Source organism: Carassius gibelio, chromosome A2 (genome assembly GCF_023724105.1).
Source record: "Carassius gibelio isolate Cgi1373 ecotype wild population from Czech Republic chromosome A2, carGib1.2-hapl.c, whole genome shotgun sequence".
Classification (NCBI taxonomy): Eukaryota; Metazoa; Chordata; class Actinopteri; order Cypriniformes; family Cyprinidae; genus Carassius; species Carassius gibelio.
The window spans coordinates 18,467,465-18,493,410 of NC_068372.1; the positions used below are offsets into that span (position 1 = coordinate 18,467,465).

The following is a 25,946-nucleotide window of genomic DNA, read 5'->3' on the forward strand; positions in this document are numbered from 1 at the left end:
GCTTGTGTTTTGTCACAGCAGTATAGAAGCCCGCCAGTATGTCATGGCACCGCATGCACTCCGAATGTCAATAAGCTAGTGCCCTCTGACTAGCCCACTGTCTATCGGACCATTACCCTCTGTGATGAATTCTGTGGCTATGTCAACACTTTGACCCCACGCCTTGTCTTTCTGTTGCTTTTCACACTGTGTGGACTTTATTACATTTACCAAGGATAAGAGTATAGATGTCATGTCTAGAACTGTTAAATGATAACATATTTACAATTTAGCAATAGCCTATATTCAAAGTATAAGTGCTGTTATTCTGAATGTCTTCCGTGCACAACATGGGATATCATGCCAACAACAATTCAGTACACAAGAAGTTATTACTGAGTAATATAGTAAAAACAATATTGTCAGGCCTCTTTGATTTTTGTTCTGCCTGTCAAAATGGTTTCAAACAAAACCAAAGCAGAGCTGTTGGGTTTCTTTGAGCAACACAGTAGTGGTATTTTGTTTCTGATTTTCTGTAGAATGAATCAGTGTTTTTGAAAGAATCAGTTGGATGAATGATTCACTTGTTTCATTCCTGAGTAAATTTTATGAATCAGCGGAGTAATTTAATGACACACCCAGACAATTTGTAACTTTGCTGAATGAATCAGTGTTTTTGAAGGAATTGGTTGGGTGAATGATTCAATTACTCATTTGTCTTCTTTCCTGAATGAAGGGTCTTTTTATCAACAAAAAATAAGTTGGATGAATGATTCAGTAACTCAATCTTTTATTTCGTTTCTAAATGAATCAATGTTTTTTAAGAATCACTTAAAAACACAGTCGCTTTTCGCCACCTACTGGTGATAAAACTTGTGTAAGAATATAACAGTTGATCATTTCTTTGACATGAACATGAACTAATAAAGAAGAATTAATCGAGTTATTAATCTTATTTTATTTAAAACAATTACTAATATTTTATTAAAATCAAAAGTTGTAGGTTATCTATTAATATTAATTAATGGAACTAAACTAGCATAAACAGCTGTAATTTCATTTACTAATCTTAACAAAGATTAATAAATATACAGCAGCTTTATATATCTTTATTAGTTAATGCATTTAGCTAAAATTAACTAAAAGGACTGACAGAAACACGGTGATACAAACAGTGAAAAGTCCCAAATGCTGTTAGTCTGTCTTTCAGCATTGTTGTAATGCCACTTAGCCAACCTAAGTAACTGTGTTATAATTGATCATAAATAATTAATTATAATGGCTTATAATTAATTGCATTTTACCTTTCAGCAGAACTGTAATTAGCATATACCTTGTATAAGCTCTTATAAAAAAAAGTCCTTCCACTGATTTTGTACTGGATGAAAACAAGTTTAGTATTTCATATTTTTGATTTGCTTCAGGGATAAATGCTGCCTGGCAATGTGCAACACAGATGCCAGATTAAGAGATTGGATAATGGGCCTCTGTCAAATCTGCTCATTTTAAGTCATTGCTATGGCTGGAGGGTCTGGTTTAACTTCGCTCTAAAAGTATTGGGATGTCAGATCCCTTTACATTAAGCCTAAACACATACTCCAATTCATGCAGCTAAATGTATTTATCATCACAGGCCACAGATTAATGACATTGTCAGTCATGATGTAATTATATAGAGAACTACTACATTTGTTAGTAAGTATTTGGTAGAATCCTATATGTTAATATTTGATTCTGCAATGAAGGCCTCTGATTAGTCAAATATGAGTTTCCTTGCATGCATATTAAACCATACAGAGAGCCATTCAGTGTCTGGGAGATAGCTTAGATTATACACTGAAAGACCTAACTTCAGTGACAAGTGATTTATGAGCTGTTTGTGGCACTACAGTACCTCACACTAGTACTGTAATGGGAAGGAATATAGTTATTAGAGGCCAAATGACTATGGTGCCAATTCATTCACAACAAACTGAGATTAAAATTGAGTCAAGAATCTGACCGCTGCAATAAGGAGGCTTCTATCTGTGCAAAACGAAAGAAGTAGTAGCATTAGTAATAATAGTATTAATAATACATATTTTGAAACAGAAACTAAACAGCACTTGTAAGTAAGCTATTCATCCATAAAGTGCTTAATCTGCTAGAGAGCTAATAGGTTCTCACTTCTGTCTTGACATCACAGGTCATTAACCAGGTACCTGTTTAATGGATTTAATGCATCAACACAAACTGTTACAAAACTTGCCATGCCGTTGCATTTTTATGCCTTTTCTCTTTTTATATATATATATAGATATTTTTTTTTGTTTGTTTGTTATTACTATTGAGTTGCACAGTTTACAATTTTGTTGATATTAGCAAAGAAGTGCAGACATGGCAGTGGTAGGAAGGAGGTGAATGCTGTTACAGCTATCAGACAGAGTTCATTCCCACCTAAGAACTCAAAAATAAATGGTCTTCAGTGCTTTGTAAATCAGCTCCTAGAATAATATCAGGTCACTAGACTTACCCATAATGCATTTACCTTTCCTGTCATTATTATTCTAACACAGTTATTACTCATAGTCGGTCATCCCAGTATAATACATCCTGTCTGGATGTTTGAATAGATAAAAAGGAACAAATGATGTAACTGAAATCTTGATGGTCTTTTTCATTAAGTCTAATCTCAGGATGAATGAATAAAGCTAGTCTAGAGACCACAGATCATTTTCTAAAGAATAATGGAAAAAGGGTTAGTCCATCAGTCTTGAAAATGAGGAGCCACCCGAACCTTCATGGGAAAATATATACCTTTGTTAGCAGTAAGATGTTTTCCTGTTGTATGCTATGTTCATTTAAAAACATCTCTCTCTCTCTCTCTCTCTCTCTCTCTCTCTCTCTCTCTTGTTGTTGGAATTGACACTAGACTAATCTTAACCATTTTTAGAGTAGGACAAGTAGGGCAATGTGCAATGTGGTCTTTTGTTTTGCCACCGAGCAGCTCTGGTTGGGTTACAGGCTTAAAGTGATATGAAAGCATGTGAGGACGGGCCTCGGAACAAATCCTCATCCCCTACCCAATTAAACATACATCTCAATGGAGTCCTGAATGGAGAGAAGACATTTCAGATATTGGACTGAGATGTTCATATCATATTATGTAAGCAAAAGCATACAAACAGAGCTTTTCCTATTGGAATGCAGCCTGTGTGTTGGTGCTATTTGCTCAGTGAATCTGAATTCAGACGCTATTTTCTGAAGGTCATAATCCTCTTGCAGGCATCTTTGGTCTCAAATTCAGTAAACAGGTATGTCAGTTGCGAAGATTTTCACTAGTCCTCTTTTTCTAAACCATAGGGTTCACCGTGAGTTTAAGTTTATTTTGGTTCGGGGATCCTTTCAGCCTAAAATGTTGTCTTTTTGGATGTCTTTGTTTTCCTTCTCTGATGCACCCCAAAAAGAAATTGCAGGAAATGTATTTTCCACAAAGTTTGCACCACACTCTTTTGCCACTTAATACTTTATTTTGGTGCATCAATTTATTTAGGGACATGGTTTCATATTCTTAGTAAAATTAAATGGTTTAAATTAGATTTACAGTATTTAAATATATTATGAATTGAGTTACCGGTAGATTAATTCATGCCAATGAAAATATTTTAAAAATATGAATTGTTTAATTCACTAAAAAAAATAAAAAAATAAAAAAAGAGCAGAATCAAAATCATCAGTACTTATACTGCTTGATCTGTCCGCTTCTTTTGACACTGTTAACCACCAGATCTCCTATCAACCCTACTGGCAAAAGGCATCTTAGGAACCACACTTCAATGGTTTGAGTCTTACCTATCAGATAGGTCCTTCAAAGTATCTTGAAGAGGTGAGGTGTCCAAGTCACAACATTTTACTACTGGAGTGCCTCAGGGCTCAGTTCTTGGACCACTTCTCTTCTCTGTCTACATGGCATCTTCAGGTTCTGTCATTCAGAAACATGGCTTTTAATAACACTGCTATGCTGATGACACTCAACTCTACCTCTCATTCCATCCTGATGATCTTACGGTAGCTATTCACATCTCAGCTTGTCTAACAGACATTTCTTCCTGGATGATGGACCATCACCTTCCACTCAACCTTGCCAAGACAGAACTGCTTGTGATTCCAGCAAACCCATCGTTTCATCACAATTTCACCATCAAGTTAGGCACATCAACCATAACTCCTTCAAAAAGAGCTAGAAGCCTTGGAGTTATGATTGAGGATGAGCTGACTTTCTCAGATCACATTGCTTTTCGATCCTGCAGATTTGCTTTATTCAACATCAAGAAGATCAAGCCCTTTCTTTCGGAACATGCTGCACAACTCCTTGTTCAAGTTCTTGTTCTGTCCAGGCTGGACTATTGCAATGCCCTCTTGGCAGGTCTTCCAGCCAATTCCATCAAACCATTACAATTAATTCAGAACGCGGCCGCAAGATACATTTTTAAGGAGGCAAAAAGAATACACATCACAGCTCTGTTTATTAATTTGCACTGGCTTCCAATAGCTGCTTGCATAAAATTAAAGGCATTTATGTTTGCCTACAAAACTACCACTGGCTCTGCACCCATTTACCTATAATTTGTTACTTCAGACTTATGTGCCCTCTAGAAGCTTGCATTCTGCAAGCGAATGTCACTTGATTGTGCCATCCCAAAGAAGCACAAAGTCACTTTGACGGACTTTTAAATTAAATGTTCCCTCCTGGTGGAATGACTTCCCCAACTCAATTCGAGCAGCTGAGTCCTTAGCAATCTTCAAGAATCAGCTTAAAACCCATCTCTTCCATCTTTATTTGACCCTCCAACTTTAATCCTCACTATTCTAATTCTATTCTTAAAAAAAAAAAATCTAACTACCTTTCTAATCTTTTTGTATTCTATTATCTTTTAATTTATTATGCAATTGTATGTATGTAAAGACCTCTAACACTAGCTTGCTCTATTCTTTTTTTATTATATCTGTTTTCTTTTTATTTATTATATTATTTAAAATCCCATGCTACGTGTACTGTGTTAACCTAACCGAGACTTATATCATTGCTCTTTTTGTTGTTTTTGATTGCTTCCACTGTCCTCATCTGTAAGTCGCTTTGGATAAAAGCGTCTGCTAAATGAATAAATGTAAATGTGAATGTAATAGCGTTTACTCACATGGTAATTCATCTTGAAGGAGATATTTTGTATTATAAATTATGTTGTGTTCTTAATGATAACAAATGTAATGAATTTACTGAATATTGTTTAAATATTAAATCTATAGAAAAATTATAATAATAAACACTAAAAAAAGGAAATCTATTTCAAATCTTTGAATATATATGTGGTCATTTATCACCACTCTTGGCACTTAATTATGCTTAAACTCCACCTAAGAATTTGACATAAGATTTATTCAAGTACATAATAAATTTTCCCCTCAATTTGCTGAGCAATAATCTGGTCTATTCAATACCTAAACTCCCATTTGCTGTCTTGTGTAAATCTTTACAAACACCATTAGTAATGTTTCTAGTTAGTCAGCTGTTGAACTGTCAATGTGATGTGTTTTGTTTCATTATTACTTCATAGCACTTACGAAAGTCAATAGTCTCAGCTTTACAGTTAGGAGCTCTGATTCCTAGGCAACAAGCCATTTGATTTAACCCCCCCCCCCCCCCCCCCACCAAAATAATAGAAGAATTTTCTTTATATGTTATATATTATTTTACAATTTGTGTACTTCTATACAAGTACGATTTGTGTAATTTAAAATTGGCATAAAAAATTATGTAACATATAAGCATAATTTTACATAAGCCATTCTCAAGCCCACCTGCAAGGACACCAGCAATGCTGAGAATGGGGTGGAGGGAATCTAAATAAATAAAGTCGAAAAGAGAAACCGTCAACCTGTGCTGAGGCTGAAAAGAAAGGGGGAGACCTGGAGGTAAATGATGGATGGCCTCCGAGAGCAAGCTGAGAGTTTGATGACTCGAAGTTGCAGTACATAAAGCTCCTTCTTTTCCCTCAAGGCCTTTGTTTTATCACATTTTCCTTTTACCTTTCCACAGAGCTACTACCTTTTTTACTGGTGCCCTCTGTTCCTGATGAGCTGACAGAGTAGCCTTCCTCCTGAAAAAAATAAATAAATAAAAAAAAAATAAAAAAATATTCCTTCAGTCTTGAGGGGCTTGGCGTACACAGGCTTCACATCCTTCTTGCTTCCCCCACGCTCCCTCTATATTATTAATTAGGTTTCCTTCTGGAGCCACATTATTGCCTTAAACCAAACACTGCCTGCACTGCTCACCATTGAGAACATGTGTGCCTCTCCTGGCTGCAGATTGAAGGGGAGAGAGAAAGAGACTAAAAGATAAAGTGAGCAAGGTAAAGTCAGAGATGTAAAGCGAGAGAAAGAAAGAGAGAGAGAGAGAGAGAGAATGGATAGGAAATGTGAGGGGGGAATAAAGCAGAGCTGACTTTCTGTGTTTGTGTGTGTGTGTGTGGATATGACAGCGTGTGTAGCCAGCCAATCAGAGTGCACCTTTTGAGCTGCAGCAGGCTGGCAGATTTGGGAGCTATAGTGGTTCTGTTCTGGACTGGATTGAGCCGCTGCACACATACTCCTTTCTATGCGACTTAAAAAATGTGGAGGAACACTGGGAGCGCTCCTCTGTATTCCAAAACCTTGTCATCTTTTAAGGAAAGACTGAGAAGGTAAGTGTGTGTGTGTGTGTGTTTTCTCTTTGCTCATCTGCTGACTGAAGCTTGAGTGCTGCCTCTGTTTGTCTGGCTTGTGGTGAGGTGGTATTCAGTGAAAGTCTGAGAGTTGGTCTTGTGTATACATGCGGTCGTAGACCAAACAAAGCAGGTAGGGAAGGAAGGAAGGGAAGTGCCTGTGCATTGATCTGTGCCTTTTTCATTACTCCATCACTTTATTGTGGCCGCACGCAAATCTTCAGTCTTGGAAATCTTTAGTGCATAACCTTTCTTTCTTTCTTTCTTTCTTTCTTTCTTTCTTTTTTTTTTTACAAATATTTATTTGTATTTTGACACAAATATTTGCCTTCAGGCGTTCAGAGTAAACTGAGAATGCCTACATTTTCAGACACTGATGGCTGTCTGACAGTGATTAAGTGATTAGACGAGCCTGTATTCGATGCATGGGGGAAGTTGTGTTGTGCTTGAGCTGATGCCTCCATGCAGTGAACACGCCAAGGTGACAAACGCACATCAATGGATCCCTGGAGTCCCTCCCCTGATATTACTAATCCTGTAGCAGGCAATCAGTCTCAGCATCACCTTCTCCTCATGCCACTGCATTGAGTAAAAACAGTAGATAGAGCTTTGAGGTTATAAAACCACTTCAGTTCTATAAAAAGAACTCCAATTTAGTGCTGTGATGTGAATAAGACATGAGAAGTAGAGGGGAAATAAATTAAATTGAATAAAGTGAGCTGAATCAACTGTACTGGGGAAATTTTACTGCTTAGGGTCTCAAAGGTGGTCTTTGATGCATGAGCCGACTTTAACATTGAAGCAATGTTCTGGGTAAAGTCAAGTTAAGCTCAATAGACACTTGACAGCAATTGCGGTATAATTTTGATTACTACCAAAAATACTTTTCTACTCGTCCCATTTTTTTTTTTTTTCTTAAAATAACGAATAAAAATCTAGGTTACTGTGAGGCACTTACTGTATGAGGGGGTGAATGGAGCCAGTTTTTGAAATGTGAATCTTAGAATTATATAAAATCATCTAAAACATGTGTATTCTTAAGCTATATATAGAGAAAACAATTTTATGGTCATCTTATGGTTTTGTGTTGCCATGGAAAGTTGCATCAGTAAGGGAACATCACTCTTAAATCATGTATACTTTTTTACTATACAATTGAAAAAGAGTATTTTAATGTTTACCCATTGACTTCCATTGCAAGTTCCTCATTGTGACCCAGATTTTTTACATTTATTATCATTTTCTAAGAAAAGGAGGGGTCAGTTGAAGCTAATTTTTGGTAAGTGCTCTCAACTGAGCTTATAACTTGCACGAAACACAGGAAATATTCCTCAAATGTGATCACACCATACAGAAAGACTCCTAGATTCAATTTACATGAACATTCCATCACTAACGTTTCTTTTTGCATGTGTAAAAAGATTAATTCGAGCAATAAGTGGGGTACAGTATAGAGCCGACAGGAACAAACATGGAAAAATGTAATTGTGAAAAGACGCCTCTCAGCCATTGTTCCATCCGAGCCTCACTCCATTCAAATTATCATCCTAATTAGCAGCACTGGATTCTAATCAGTATTACAAATTTGTTTTGAAGACCTAGAGAAACCTGCGAGAATCAGTCAAGACCCTTTTGCTCTTGAAGTGCAGAACAAGGGTTATCGCTGCCTCCTGGCCTGTTGTGGTTTCAGGTTTTGCTGGAACAGTGTTTTGTTTGCATGTGTAGCGCCATTTTCTCTTGCTCAAGACGCATTTCTTTAATCTTTAACACCAGATGGATACTGTTTTTGTGAATCTGTAATCAATTCACTTAACTAATGAATTTATTCTTTCTATATTCTGCAAAAATTGACACTGCAGCACACATCCAAAAAATATCTTGTTTTTAGAAGGCTTCTGCATGGAAACTGATCATTATTTATGATCATTATTTTTGTAAGAAATACAAAATACATAGACTAATTTACATAATTATACATTTTTGTTCGTAATTAGCATACACTGATGGAACTGGGACTCGTTGACTGAGCTTTTCTATTCCGTTTTGAGAGAGTAGTGTCCAATTCAACATTTAACCTCCTGCTACTACTATTCAAGGTACAAGGTGTCAGGCATGCTGAGATTCCTCATCAAAAAAATCTCAAAATACAATCCACTCCTTTGTGATAAACTCACTGTCCAGAGGCCTGAGGACAATAGTCTTTTAATTCTCATTAGACTGGTGCTTAAAGTTGCATCAAGCCCGGTGAGTTCAGTAAGGTAGGTTCACATTAATTATGTTTCATCACACAGATTAATCCAGATTCGCAGAAGTGAGTTGCTGTTTTTAGAGACGTCTATTTTAAGTCCTGTGCTTATCATGATCATTTATATGTCAACATGCAAAGGCTGAATTTTTCTTAATGAGAGCAAGATTGTTGGTGTATTTTTATTTTGTTTTATTTTATTTTATTTTATTTTATTTATTTATTATTATTATTTTTTAATTAATATAGTTCCAGTTCTCAAATTTCAAAGTTAATCTTTAAAAAAAAAAATGGTTTCCTCTTAAATTTACAAGCCCCTGTCTTTATGAGTGATTCAACTGATTCGTGCAAAAAACAATGATATATTCTGGAAAAAAAATATTTGTCGTTGGCCAAGTTCATACAGCAGCAGAATACGGTTGTCAGTCATGTTTTTGAGTCCTTAAAATGGTTACGTTCACACACATTTCGGCATGACAACCGCATTCTGTAACCGAATTCACACCTGTAAATTTGCTGCATTCACAACAACATTCTCAGAACACACTCACGCTGTATGAATGGAACCAGACTGGACAACTAGTTGTCTGTCACGGCATACAGTGCGAGAGAGAGACGCTCTGCTACACAAATGCTCATCTACCGTGTGTTACGTGTTTTTATGTGTTTTCGGTAACTTACAGTGATGGAGAAATGAGCTGTATGTCAGACTTTTAGATCCCTTCAGTTTTCCACTGGAGGTGATGCGATCAGATTTGTACAGTTTCTGTACGCGAATCAAATGCTCTGCTCTCTACCCAAATATAAAAGCTGCTGTCGGTTAATGAAGATCTGACGAAAGAACTCGCGGTTCGGTTGGACGCTTGTTGAATCAGGAAGTGATAAGACTTTCAGATCTGTGAAGAAAATGTGGTTGTTAATCCCAAAAACTCACAGTGTGAACGTAGCCTTAAGGCCCTGATATACTTCTAACAAAATTGAAGAATGAACTGATAAGATTTCGAACAAAATCAGGCCAAAACTAAGTTCGTTTTGAGTTTGTTTCGGCAGTTCGAAACAGCTCACCAAAACAAACTTTCTAGAGGAGTTTGTTTTGGCTCCTAAACACCTTTAAGCTACCATTGGTCCATGCAATCGGTGGGTGTGTTCTGAAACTCCACATTCTTTGACGTGCATTTTTTTCCCCTTGTTCGTTTCTCTATTTATGTCCAACCATAGAACAACATCTCCTGATTACACTGGAGTGTTGAATAGCTGAGCTGGCACAAATATATCCGCACCTGTATGATCACTCACAGAGAGACTTCACAGAGAGACTTCAGAGAAAGCATTTAATTCCTAGGAAGAAATTGCAATGAAGCTTGGTGTTGACGACCCAAAGTTATGCAAAAAGCAACGTAGAGAAACAAGTTTTGCAAAGCCATGAGAATGAAAGGAAAGAGTAAAGATATAAGGTAGCAAGTACCAAATACATGTATCTCAAATAAAAATTTTCAGCATACTGCTGCTGCTGTTCTTTCAATAAGCGAATTTAAAGGGTATACAATAAATTAAATGCCAAAGAAATATATAATAATAAACCTTTGTTTTTATCAAAAGTAAATCATGACACCACATGAAATATAAAAAGAGAGAGTTTTTTTTTTTTTTTTTTTTACGTCACAAAAAAGTTTTCAGACTTTGAGCCATTCACATTCACATAATCAGCCCCATAAAGGACTGATTATGGAAATGGAATGGTTATTTTAAATACTTCTTCATTTAAAATATGCTTAGCATTGGGGCCCATCTCACACATAGATTGCCTACACGTCTTCATTTCATCATTGTTTAGTTTAGGGGATACGCAAGAGCTTTGAAACACATGTTTACATAAATCTACACCCCACCTCCAGCAGTGTGAGGGTGTTGGAAAGTTCAGAAACAGTATTCCGTCACTTAGCTTTTTCGAACTTCTTTTTGTCCCCAAACAGAAAACAAAAATGAACTTCATTTGAAGTATATCAGTGCCTTTAATTATTCCATTCAAAAATGATCTTTATAAGTGAGTGATTGTGTCATTCTTTAACCTATTTGTTCAGAAACACTTATTTATTCGGGAGTGAAATAAGTGAATGTTTGATTCATTAAATCAATTGATTTGTTCAAAAACATTGGCTTCATTCATAAATGTACAATTACTTGTCTTAACTCTTTCTGTGGTGAGTTTAAAATATTCTAGTGGAGTTTTTTCGTAAGGTGACCATTATTTTAGAACTTTCCCCTTACTGTTTCAATGGCGATGTGCATGCTTGACACATGACATACCGCGGCCATAACACTGTATGACAGATGGATTGCTGATGGATCATTTTTCCTTTTCCTTTTTTATTTAAAATATTCACAAACTTGCTTACCATGTCATGAAAAATCTTATATTCTGATTCATAAATATGTGTAAATGAGTGTGTTTTATCATTTAAAAACTGTTCACGCTGCAGTTCAGAGAGTCCTGTCAATCAGATTTACAGCACGTGAATTCATCAATTTCAAGTAATAAGTGGCCGGTGTGCTATGTAAAGAACAGTGTGAACTGTATAGTTACTATGTCTATCTGATATGAATAAAATTAAAAATACAAAAATGAAAAAATAAAAAAATAAAACAAAAAATAGTGTTCCTGTGTCAAGTGGTAGAGCATTGTGTTAGCAGTGCAAGGTTGTGGGTTCGATTCCCAGGGAACACGTGTTAGGTAAAAAATGTTAGCCTGAATACACTTTGTTCAAAAACACTACCGTATTTTCTGGACAATAAGTCACACTTTAGTTCATAGTTTGGCTGGTCCTGCGACTTATAGTCAGGTGCAACTTATTTATCAAAATGAATTTGACATGAACCAAGAGAAATGAACCAAGAGAAAACATTACCGTCTACAGCCGCGAGAGGGCGCTCTATGCTGCTTATTGATCTTGTAGTCTACACTGAGCAGCATAGAGCGCCCTCTCGTGGCTGTAGATGGTAATGTTTTCTCTTGGTTCTTGGTTCTAAATTAATGTAACTTATAGTCCAGTGCAACTTATATATATATATATATATATATATATATATATATATATATATATATATATATATATATATATATATATATATATATATACATTTTTTTTCTCATAAATGATATATTGTTGGACTGATGGGAGTTTTACTCAGGTGGAATTATAGTCTGAAAAATACAGAAATTATTTCAGAAATTAAATAATTGTGTCTTTGAATGAGACATCTGCAGTGTGTTGCTCAGAAACGTGCAACAATCAATTGTTTGTTTCCTTTTGCAGAACAAAAATGGATGAGGTTTCTTGCAGTTGTGTCTGAAATGTCTAGGTTATGTTTGTAACCCTTGTTCCCTGAAGGAGGGAACCTTGGCCTGCTGGATTTGCATCGCGAGCTCTGCCCCACTGTGTGGGTATAAGAAGTGCGAGAAACTCACATTCAAGTCTTCGGTGAGGAGACGATACATGTGACCTGGCCATTCAATGGAACAGCGATGTGGCAAGGGGAAGTAACGTCTCCATTCCCTCCTTCAGGGAATGCGGATTACATACAGTATGTAACCTAGAAATTCCCTTTCAGTTGGTCACATTACTTCGTTATGTCAGAAAGAGACTGACAAATGGGGTCCCTTCAAAATGCCACATGGCTTCCAGTGACCCGTGTACGTGATACCACCTTGTCAAGAGACCAGCACAAGTAAGGGCCTATACCAGATACAGAATGCACTGGGTAGCATATTCCAGCTGGACATATGTTAGCAGGATGCCTGCTCATAGGAGGACTTACAAGGGCAGGTACCGACCGCGTGGTGGTGATACAAATGAATCTCTGAGGTATCCAGCCTGCAGGTTGGAATGTTTCAATTACAGAGAGATAAGGTGGCTTGCCAAGGGCAAAACACATGCTACCAAGAGACTTACTGTGGAAATATACACGTTGGATTGCCCAAAAAGGGGAATCACAACACATAGAGGCACCTAGTCCAACACAGGGACTGAGCAATAGGGCAAGCACGCAAGTGCTGGACATCAACAGTGCTGGAGGAACCCAGGATTCTGAACTGAGGAACTCACCTGATGGGAATAGCTCATGCATACAGTCCATGGAGTGGAATGGCGCAGTAAGCAGATTGACACTGAGCAGGTCCTGTTACTGGCCGGAAGAGAGTAACACTCTCATCATCCTCCATGATCTTGCACATTGTCTGTGCACATTGTCCTCGCTCAGGGAGTAAAACAATTAGCCGTGGTTATTCTCTGGAGAGGCAAACAGGTCTACCTGAGCTTCTCTGAAGCATTCCCAAATAAGCTGGACCAACTGGGGATGAAGTCTCCATTCTCTGAGGCAAGACTGCTGACATGAAAGCTTGTCAGCTGCACAATTAAGCCTGCCCAGTATGTGAATGGCATGAAGCGACCTTAGATGCTTCTGACTCCACAAGAGGAGATGGTGAGTGAATTGTGACATGCAACGGGAGCGTAGACCGTTCTGACAGTTGATGTACGCTATGGTCACAGTGTTGTCGGTACAGACCAGAATGTGCTTGTCCCTCAGCAGGGCCTTGAAGCGGTGCAGAGCAAGCCATACTGCGAACAACTCGAGGTAATTGACATGCCACTGAAGTCGGGATCCTGTCCAGGAGCCTGACACAACATGACCATTGCACATGGCACCCCAGCCCATGGCTGAAGCATCTGTTGACACAACTACATGCCTGTACACTGGTTCTAGGGGAATACCAACCCGTAGAAATGAGAAGTCCAACCACAAGGTGAAGGTCCGGCGGCAGGTTGTAATGCTGATCTCCCTGAACATGCCCTGTTGCCATGCCCATCCTGGGACTTCGCCTTGAAGTCAGTGCTGAAGTGGTCTCATATAAAGCAACCCGAGCAGTATGACCACCGCTGAGCATGCCATATGCCCAAGGAACCTCTGAAATAGTCTCAGTGGAACTGCCATTTGCCTTCAAATTGACTCACAGCACTCGCTCGTAAGCTGTGTAAACATGGCGACCAAGTCATACAGAGAAAAGAGATCCTCTGCACAGGAGATAGTTTGTTCTTTTCCCAGTTGACCCGAAGACCCAGATGAGCGAGGTGTCTGATCACCAGATCCCTGTGCTCACACAACTGTGCTCGAGAGTGAGCTAGAATCAGCCAGTCATCGAGGTAGTTGAGGATATGGACACCTCGTTTCCTGAGAGGAATCAGAGCTCCCTCTGCAACTTTCATAAAGACACAGGGAGACAGTGCCAACACAAATGGAAGAACTTTTTACTTTTATGCCTGCCTCTCAAAAGCAAACCGAAGAAACGGTCTATGTCAAGGAAGAATGGAGACATGAAAGTAATCGTCCTTCGGGTCGATCGTTGCAAACCAATCCAACGGACGAATGGCTTCGAAAATATGCTTGGGCATTAACATCTTGAATGGATGTCTGTGAAGAGCTTGGTACTATGAAGTAGGGGCTGTCGATGCCGGACTGCAGGGATCTTTGTGCATATTCATTTTTTTTAAATATATATTTTTTATGTTTTATTATATCATAAGATAATTTGAGTCAGAAGATCAGCTTAACGGTCATTTGCCTTTGCTGACTAAAATAGTAACACTTTTTATATGAAGCCCATATTTATAATAAATTATAAACAGAGTTTTTATACAGTTTTCTTAAGGCATTATAATGAATGCATAATGTATAAAAAATTAAAATGTGTTATAAAAATGGGCTTTATAGAAAGTGTTGCCACTGAAAAAATAACTTCTCACTTAAATTTTCAATTATTTTTCTTCATGTATTTTCACACAGTAATATCCATAAATGGCTCAAGAGTGGGCCATCTGTTGCCAACAAGAAAAAGAAAGCAATTGAAAAATACTTTTGTGTGCAATGAATGAATTAGACAGACAATTATATATATATATATATATATATATATATATATATATATATATATATATATATATATATATATATATATATATATATATATATATATATATATATATATATATATATATTCTTTTTTTTAATTGTCTGTCTAATTCATTCATTGCACACGAAAGTTATATTGCTCTTATTAATAATTATTCAACATGTCATGACATTTGTAAAACTGTTTTCTAATATGCACCACTGTTTCCACAGTAACACGTCATGATGTGTTAAACTAGTCTCTTGTTCTGTTTTTTTTTTTTTTTTTTTTTTTTTTTTTTTAATGGTTTAAATATACAGTTAACCCAACAGTAAGGTTTGCAGCAATTGTGTTATATGGAAACTGATCTTTTGACTTGTAAACCAATGCATAGACTCCCTCTTCAGTCTTGAAGAACCTACCAATGACTGTTAAACCTAACTGTTTTTATTCTCTTGTAGTCAAGCTAGAACAATAGTAGACAAGAGAATACTAGTTAGAAATCACTTCTTATTGTGTTGGTGGTGCAAACCATTAAACCACCAAGCATGTTTAATGAAATGCATTCAGACTCGTATTGCAGTGTCTAAATTTGTTTATTAATTCTGACTGCCTCTATTTCAGCTACTGAATTATTAACCTATGTGTACTAATGAATACACATAACTGCAACTCTTGAAATGGTGAATATTGCAATATATGCATTTTCTGCAAATTTCCTTCAATACTAATAATAATAATAAAAACAGTGTTAGGTTCTTGGTAGATTAAAGTTGCATTCACATGCCACATATGCCATCTTTCCTTACAAACAAAAGTGAGTCTCACAAATATCTCACTGTCAGTTTTGTGTTGCACCATGAAATATTTATTCTGGTCATATAATGTTAAATCCTTGGGACAAGTCTTTAGCATTACTGTGACTATTTCAAACACTTCTTGGAAATGAAATGTTCAGATGTAGCTAATGTGATGAGAAATGCCCACCCTGAAGTGTTTCCACTGTCATTTGTTTATTTGTCCTTTTTTTTTTTTTTTTTTTTTTTAGAATTCCCACATCGCAATTTCCATTAGTTTTGAGAAACACTAACCCTAAAAGCACTAGGAATTTTACTCGTACATGTCAGTTACCCTCATGCCTTCGAGGAATGAAGAGTATGACAGAGTTTCTCCTCAACAAGTGACAAATCTGATTTGACAGGGAGGCAGAGGAGTCGAGAGTTATCAGCTTCTTTTTCTAGGTAACCAGGGACATGCATTGATCATTGGAATGCCATTCAGCCATTTGAATAGACTTGCCATGCTGGAGATATCATTGCAGGTCCCTTGTACCAGCACTCATGATTCCTGCTATTATACTAAAACAGCTGTTCCATCAAAAGTTTATTAAATGTTTTGCCGAATGGCAAACAGGATGATAACAATGGGCTTCAAGGCCAATTTTCATATCTTAGATCTTCACAGGTAATGGCTAATCGCATCTTTTCAGTGGAATTATAATATGATTGCTGGCTGTGTTTCATTTTGCCCCCATGAAAGTACAGTTTGTCCTCTTTCCTTCAAACAGATGTTTCTTGGATATCTGCCATCGCCTTCAGTGAGTCTCCACTGGACACCTACTCCCCACCGAATCAACACGTCTCGCTCTCAGCCCACAATGTGAGTGCCACTCAACGAGTTTCTGCAACAACAGAATTCTAAACCATGGCCATCAGCCAAGCCCTGCAAACTGGTCCAATCGCCGTCTAGAACTGCCCACCACAAGAGAGAGACCTCTGGGTGAGCGAGAGTTCAAACGTTGCTACTCTTTAACATGAGAGCAGCCAGCAGCCCTGCCTGTCTGTCCCCTCTGCTGCTGTGCCTGTGTGTGCTCCAGAGGAGCTATGGGACCCCTTCTCCACCCACCCCCACATTCATCCACAACCAGACCAAACTGCCCGACGGCGACAAGGATTCGCACCATCGGCCTAAGCGAGGCTGGATCTGGAATCAGTTTTTCGTTTTGGAAGAGCACATTGGGCCGGATGCCCAGTATGTGGGGAAGGTAAGAGCCCTGTTTTTGTTTCGATCTGTGTGCAGGTGTGGACACTGTGGTTAAAGCACTCAGGTGATTATCTAAAACAAAATGAGCTGTTGTAATTTGACTGTTTTGTTGAACGAATGGTTTCTCGAAAGAGTGCGGTTTTAACCAAAGACAATGGCAGTGCATCATGTTTTTGGAATTCTAATTGAATTGTGCGATGTCAACATGTTCTTGTAATCATACTTTCTTGGAAGTGAGTCAATGGTGCAGGTGAATAATCAGAAACAATGTCTATGTTTCTCAGAACAGCATGTTTTTGCCAGAAAATTGATTTGGCTTGCAAATTAAAGGCTGACCCTTTACATCCATCCTGCTAATAAGAGTGCTGTTTATATATTTTTTATCTTCATAAACAAGGTTTTAGACAGCTTTAGACAACACTTTCTTATGATACTCGTTTGGAGTACCTTTTATTCTGGTACTCAGGAAGATTCCAGAGATCCCTCTGTGGCTTATAAATGTCAACAGAGGTAATTATTTTGCCTATTCCGTTAAGTGAAGACTGGCCCATGGAGTCAAACCAATGCCACATATAGCCTACTTACAAAATTTATGAAGTGAAAGTGAAGTTGCAAATGAAAATGATACAAAATAAAAAATAAATGTCCTTTTTTTAAAAAAAAAAGAAAAAAAAGATTTGCAAAATATACAGAGAAAAAGCAATGATTTTGCACCATATGTATTTTCATGACAATAGCTACTTATTTATTTTCAATGCTACTTTTATTTCATGTTTCAGTCAAGTGTGAGCTCACAATATAATTTTTTCCATTTGCTTTTCACATTTCTGCACATTTCACTTTCTGCCACTTTGACATGGGGCTGGAGTCAAGGGACTGGGAAAAACCATGCATTTTTTTAATAATAGTGAAATGATCCATCGGCATGCCTCTGCTCAAAGATGATGCCTGGATCAGTTATGATCTGCATCTCGGGTCGATGATGTAACTTCCAGGGAGGCCTATCCATCCTGTTGTACACACACCAGTCCCTGGACCTCACCCCAATGTCAAAGCAATGCCAGAAAGTGAAACCCACAGAAACGTGAAGTGCGTAGGAAAAAATTATATTGCGAGCTCATACTTGACTGAAAATCAAAATAAAAGTATTGTAGAATTGCAAATAAATTAGTAGCTATGGGCATGGAAATTATGAGGTGCAAAATCATTGCATTTGCTCTGTGCGATGAGAGGGGCGGGGCTGAGAGCTGTGGGAATGGAGCAAGGTCGGTGTAGTAAATGCTAATGCGTGACACCTGCGCCTCTTACTGGTCTTGGGTCCCACAGAGGAGCTCCCAAAGTATAAAAGGAGATGTGACAACATTGCAAGACGTGACAGGACCAGGCCTGGATTTTATTTTGTGTTTTGGATCTGTTTGTGCAAGACAGTCGTCCACAAGGGGTTGTCACGCTCTTTGTGTTTATTTTATTATTAAAATATTTAAATGTTTGCTAGTGCCTGCCTCCAACTTCACTTGACTACGAACGTTTGTTACACTCTGTTTCATTTATATTTTGCAATTCTCAATTTTTGTCTGCAAAACTTCTTTTTTTTCTTGCAATGCTTCATTTTATTTTGCAATTCTTAATTTTTGTTTGCAAAGGGAACTTTTTTCTCAATACTTTAATTTTCATTTGCAAACCTTTTGCAAGTATATGTGGCATTGATTTGATTCCATACTGACCTACTCTGTCAGCTCAGATGAAAACGCAGTATTTCATGGGTTGGAATAATACAGGGTGACACTGACAGCTTTTGACATTGGCTCAGTGAGGTGAAGGTTAACGTGGAGATAGTAGAGTTTATGGAGAAATGGCTGAGCAGCCATCAATTGTCTACACCTACATCCCTCAGGAACTGAGCCAAGTGTGTGTGTCATGTTTCCTCAGCACCACTGGACAGGTCTGGTTCAGAACTGCTCACTTGAGTGTAAATACTATATGAGTGCTAGGGCAAAAAAATATATATATATTTCCAATATCCATTTATCATGAATTAGAACTTTTCATAAAAAAAATAAAAAAATAAATATATAAATAAGTATATTGAATAAATTATTTTATAAATAAACGTTATACGATATTTATATGTAGCTGAAAGTTGTCCTTTAAAGCAGTACAGTAGATTAGTGAAGGATACAAGTTATTTGGCAATGGCTATTTTATTTATATAGCACTATTTACTACAACCAGAGGTGACCAATGTGCTTTACAACAGAATAACTGAAAACAGCAATAACACAATGTAAAATAAAAACAATAAAACCAAGAACAAGGAAAGGAAAAGAAAAACCTCATAACATGCAGTAAAGATATAGGACAAGGACAAAAAGTGCTTCAACTAGAATTAAAAACCTTATCGAACAGGTTTTTAATTTAGACTAAAAAATAGCCACAGATGAAGCCATTCTAATAAAAATGGGCAGATCATTCCAGAGTCTTGGCACAATTAAAACAACAGTGTGATCACCCCTGCACTTCTGCCTCGTCTTGGGGATAAACAAGAGTCTGTGGTTAGAGGACCAGAGAAATCTGGTTACATTGCACTCAATCAATAAATCAGAGATATATGATGGAGCCATACCATTTTGTGACTTATAGACAATAAGTCATATTTTCAGATCTAATCTGTAATGCACAGGCAGCTAGTGTAAAGACTGTAGAACCAGAGTAATATGATCCTGTTTATGAATCCCTGTCAAAAGTCTAGCTGCCACATTATAGCTGTTTGACTAATCCCAGCATACAGTGAGTTAGAGGTAAAAAAAAAAAATAATGATTCACTTTCTCAAAGTTTTTAAAAGAAAGAAAAGTCTTCGCTTTAGACAGGAGCCACAACTAAAAAAATATATATATATGATTTGACCAAATTTGATTCGATCAAACTTCAGATGTTTGTCAAATACAACACTCACATTTTTCACATATTGCTTAACACATGATGATAACCAACCAAAGTTTGGACGGGGAGCAGTCAAAGAATCTTAGGGTTTAAAAACAAAATAAAATTCTGTTTGTTTCCTCATTAAAATTCTGAAATTTTAGTGACAGCCATTCCTTTACTTCTGTCAAACAGGCCAGGAGGGCCTCAAGTCCATCCAAATTCCATTTTATAGGCAAATTAAATTGTGTTTCATCAGCATAACAATGTAATGGCAGTGCCAATGACATGGAACCAAGTGGAAGTATATATAAAGTTCATAAGAGTAATTTGTTTGGGAATCTAATTAATCCAGCAGTATTGTATATGTCACTGAAAAGAATCAGATCATAAGAGTAATTTGTTTCGGGAGTCTGACTCAGTGACACAAAAAAATGAGTATGCAGTATACGCAGTGTCTTTTTTGACAAAATCATTATGTAAAAATCTTCTTTAATAAAACGTCATAGATAATAAAAAACTTAGTTTATTAAAATATTGCAATGAAAAAAAAATTCATTTTTATTTAAGTTTTCAGCATTTTTAATGAGTTCAAAAATGTATTTTCTATAAACTTATTAAGACGCAGAACTGCAGTATCTCTTCACGACCACAGCAAACGGGAGACTTTTTCAGAAATGCACTAGGATTTCCCTCAAAAGGTATAGTTGCCAAATAAGCTTCAGTAGTGTCTGATGAGATGTTGTTATCTGTCAGTAAAACAAACTTGCCTGCTCTGTCAGACATTTTCCTGTGATCACGAGGCATGCTGTTCAGCTGTAAACGAATATAAGGGACATGCTAACACGTCATCACAAATCACCTGCATGAGAAACTACGAGCATAAATTGTCAGTTAAGTCATGAAATGACCAAAATTGTGATTTCAAGCTGCATAACTGCAACACATACAAGAGAATGTCTCTCAAATGCATGTAGGCTTACTGAAATATTCTGCAAATATTTCTAATTTAATGCACAAGTAGGCTAACTGTGAGCACAGTTCAGTTGTGCTAGAAAATATGAGCTACTTTCTCGTCAATTTGTAAAGTCGAAAATGACACGATATGCATAAAATAACTCATTTTACATTCTTGAATTTATGTGCTGCTGGCTTCCACCCTTTTCACAATATTGCAGATCGGGATTCAAAAGAAAACTTTTTTTTTTCTGGTGAAGCACCCTGGTGTGCTGTACAATTTTAATTCTCTGAGAAAAACCAACTCAGTCATTCGATCAGGAACTGGACTAGTTACATCATAAGCAGTCTTTTTTAAACATAGTCTTCACTGGAGTCATTTCAACAGAGCTATTCCTGCTACAGAGCAGACCCAATTTAACCCTGTCTGGGAGACTTTTGACTAACAAAAAGAAACTCAGTGTGACAACATTCTTACTCGTATTGAACTGCAAAACATTAAGCCAAACAATGTCCTTGTTCTGTTCACATGGATGCCACTTAATTTTGTGCTGCTGTGGTGTGACCTGTTTGTAAAAGATTTGACTGAGATGAATATTTTTTCTGAGACCTTATTAAACTGCAGTGACATAAATGGGTTGAGGCTCTCAGTTGCCTCCTACACTCCTCTCCACTCCACTTTTTCACACCTTCTCCTGCCTGGTCCCTCCAGACCATCATCTTTTTTCTCTCAACTTCAGTGGTCAGACACAAAAAAAAAGATTTTTTTTTCCGGCCCAGACAGACCTGTTCAAATAAAACCCTGCCTGACATAAACTATTTTATAAAAACATATGTGAAATTTCTGTGGGACTAAGTTTTGTGGGTTAGAAATTGAGCATACAGAGATTATATTTGGTTAGAAAGAAATTATCCTGAAATTATCCCGCAGAGCTCTGGAAACTAGTGACGTTCTTGTTGTTTGGTCAAAACATTTTAGAAAATTTTATGGTAAATTACAAAAAGCACATGAATAAGGTATGATTTTTTTAGTTTCCTTAACGATTTCATTCATTATTATTATTATTTATTTTTATTTTGTTTGCCTCATTTTCAAGGGGAAGGTAAACAGCGTAATTTTTTTAAATATTTATTTATTTTATATTGTTGTGATCATAGATTTTGTCTTTTGACAAAAAAAAAAAAAAAAAAGTTAAATGATTGTTGTATATGAAAATTATAGGTCGTCCCATGCATCTATTTGTTAGACACATATTCCTGCATGCTGAACAGGGGTGCATTTCCCAAAAGCAACTATGGTCGCAAGTTCAGTCAATACCAATAGAGTTCAATGGAACATACGACCATAGTTAGCTAACAACAGTTTTGGGAAATGCACCCCAGAGCAGGAAACTTCAGATGCAGATTTTAAATGGAGCCGACAGAAAATCCTGCCATGCCATTCACATAGTTTTCCATTAAATTACCTTATATTTGTTGTTGTTAATCATTAATGATGAAATGCTAATCATTGTAAATGTACATAATTAATTGATTTTGATTAGATTATCATCAAGAGTTCAAGAATAGAAGCAGTTTAATTGTGAGAGTGTACATACAATATATGTAAATAATTTTAACACTATGGCCTTTGTGTACATATTTAAGCATGACTTTGAAATGAAATGATAAGGTAAACAGCATTAATTTTTTTAATATTTATTTATTTTATATTGTTGTGATCATAGATTTTGTCTTTTGACAAAAAAAAAAAAAGTTAAATGATTGTAGTATATGAAAATTAGAGGTCGTCCCATGCATCTATTTGTTAGACACATATTACTGCATGCTGAACAGAGGTGCATTTCCCAAAAGCAACTATGGTTGCAAGTTCAGTCAATACCAATAGAGTTCAATGGAACATACAACCATAGTTAGCTAACAACAGTTTTGGGAAATGCACCCCAGAGCAAGAAACTACAGATGCAGATTTTAAATGGAGCCGACAGAAAATCCTGCCATGCCATTCACATAGTTTTCCATTAAATTACCTTATATTTGTTGTTGTTAATCATTAATGATGAAATGCTAATCATTGTAAATGTACATAATTAATTGATTTTTGATTAGATTATCATCAAGAGTTCAAGAATAGAAGCAGTTTAATGTGTACATACAATATATGTAAATAATTTTAATACTTTGGCCTTCATGTACATATTTGAGCATGACTTTGAATTGAAATGGTAACACTTTTAAATAAGACTCCATTTGTAACTTTAAAATTAATGCCTTGTTAATTCCTTGTTAGAGTGTTAATTTCAACAGTTACTATTATTACTAAAATTATTAAAACTACTACTAGTAGTAGCATGATTCAGTACCGTTTTTTTTTTTTTTAATAAAGCACTATTTTCGTTCTTGTTCAGTGTCCATTATAAAAAACTATCGGTTAATTAATCGGTATTGGTTAGTGTGGTCCAACCTAGCTATCAATATCGACAAAATCCACTACCAGTCAACCTCTAATGAAAATAACATAGTCAACATCTGTCTAACTAGCACTCTAGCACACTAACTAGGACTCAAAATGGGGACGAAATATAAATATGTAAAAGTATATGTTTTAAGTCAAAACATGACTGTTAATTAAAGCTACTATCCAATGCTGGAATGCATTTTTCACCACTGAACCCTTCAGCAACGTGATTTGCGAAAGAGCATCCGCCAAATGAAAATAAACTTACATATTATTATTTCTTCTTTTTCATTTGTCAAGTAGCATTATGCTCATTGCCTGATTCTTGTCATAGAAGTGATACATCAGTGGTATCCATTGGTTACACAATCTACACAATAGCAGATGAAGTTTCTGGCTGAGCGAGAGACACAACACTCTCATAAGGTTCAATTCAGCTGCTCTTTGATTTATTCCACGCTCCTCTTTTATATCAAATGAATGACATGAAAATGTTGCCAGCAAGTACTTGAGCACTACTTCAGTTAAAAAAAAAAAAGCAAAAAAGAAAATATTTGTTTAGTGTATTTTTGCCCAGCAGATACAATTTGTTCTTCATACTGTAGATTATTGCTGTGGTAAATATGCTCCTTTTTCATGTGAAAAAGCACACACACACACACACAAATCCAGAAAGAGATGCATACACACACAAACAGCTTAAGCTTTGAAATTTGTAATAGAGAACTAGCAAGCTGCTGGCACTCTTTGAAGGTCTCTTTCTCTGTTAATCTCTTTACCAGCAGATTGGTAGCACACATAACTAGAGTAACGTAAACTTTGCAGTGGAGGAAGACAAATAGAAATCAGTTCACTGCAGTTCTGTTGGAGACTGTTCGGCTGATGAATATCTATCACTGCAGCTTTTAAGATGGAGGATTACATTAAACCGCTCAGTTCCTTCTCACTAATGGCAAATTACCAAACTCAGAGCCGCCCATGCACGCTTCCTTATTCTGACGTGAAGGGCTCTTGGTGCAGTGTAAAATTGACCTTTCCATCAGCACGCCGGCTTTAATTTGCGGTTAGCAGCGAAGGCTGAGCCCTGATTTAATCAGTCCCTTCCTTCTTGTAGCGTGGGCAGTTTATCAAGCCCCTGCACAAGGCAACCTGTGCTCTCAGGTCTGCGGCAGCAGTTACCGCAAACCCTGCATTATGGTCATGTCTGCAGACAGAACTGTTCTCCGTATATATGTTAATTCAGTGCATTCTTAATGCAGATACTACTATGAATATTAAAAAGACTATCGGATTGAGGTCGGTCGAAGGAAGACACCCCGAATGAGGTGCTTGTGTTGACAATATAGGGCATTGTTTCTTCAAAGTCTCATTTATATGCTTGAACAGTAATATGCACTCTTGATACTATTTACTCACCCTCAAGCATTGAATGACATACTTCCGTGGAACATAAAAAAAAAAAGTCGAAAACCAACAAATGTTGGTAGCCAGTTTTGGTTTCTATTGCCTTTCATTGCATTTTATTGTCTGTGGGGACAAAGTGAATGGGGACAAAAACTGCATGATTGCTAACATTTTTCTAAATAACTTATTTTTTCCCACATAATAAAGTCATATAAGCTTGGAACAACACAAGGGTGAGTAAATCATTTTTGGGTGGACTGCTCATCTAAAGTCAGCATGAAATTGAAGCTGCAGTGTTTTCTTTCTTATTGTGAGATCAGAGTGAAACAGTTTCTCAAATGGGAAGAGGGAGGGGAAGTTATTTTGGTTAAAGATTGCAAGGGCACATTAATTTTATGAAATGATTTTCACAGATAAATAATTTATAATAAACACTGCAATATTCCATGAATCAATAAGAATTTGGTTTTGATTCCATGGGGGCTTTAAAGCACTGAAATGTTCACGCTGCAAAATTCAGTAGTGTCACCTCCTGGCATGCACACATTAAAAGGTTTCTGACCCATAATAGGTGCTCTAATGGATCTAAATGCATCACTTTCACACCATAATAAATTGTATTTGAGCTCTGAATGAAGCGTAGACAAGTGTGGGTGTGAGAATGTATGTGTTTGACAAGGTGTGCAAACACTCAGTGGTCACCATTATAATTTAATAGGACAATGTATTCAGAGCTGGATCAGTTTGCTAAGCATGCAAGATGTGCATCACACCCAGTTTGTTTCAAATGGTTAATGAGTGTCATTGTGCTCAAGTGTTTGCTTTCATTCATAATCCTATTAATCGCATTTGTCTTTTCTAGGGTGGGTGCTTTCAGATTTGAGTCTATATCTGTCTGGCATGTTTCTCAAAGCCTTTCATTTGTGTGGTAATGTTGTGCAGGCGACCAGTATCACACCTTCTGCTGGATGAGTTAATGCATCCTATCTTCCACTCATCTGACACCCCCCTCCGCTCTTTTTTTTTCTCTTCTCTGGTTGTTATTTTTTCCATTTTAAAAATGTAATTCCTCCTTCTTCTGAATTTCTAAAGGTGAAGAATTTTCTTTTTTTTTCATTTTAATAATCATCATCTTTATCATCATTTTGTTTTCAAACATAATTTATTGTAACATAATTACATCAACAGTAATATTTTATATTAATAATGATACTTATATATAAATATTATTTATTACCCAAAAATTAACTTGC

General features: G+C 36.6%; 1 protein-coding gene across 1 annotated transcript in view; it reads left to right on the forward strand.

Moving 5' to 3' along the window:
- The first annotated feature begins 6,464 nt into the window (after positions 1 to 6,464).
- Positions 6,465 to 25,946, forward strand: part of LOC128029403 (cadherin-18-like) — a 68,963-nt gene continuing 49,481 nt past the window's right edge. The window contains exons 1-2 of the mRNA XM_052617185.1: positions 6,465 to 6,701; positions 16,479 to 16,955. Of these exons, the coding sequence (XP_052473145.1) occupies positions 16,725 to 16,955 (231 nt within the window). The 5' untranslated portion in view covers positions 6,465 to 6,701; positions 16,479 to 16,724. The remainder of the gene's footprint in view (positions 6,702 to 16,478; positions 16,956 to 25,946) is intronic.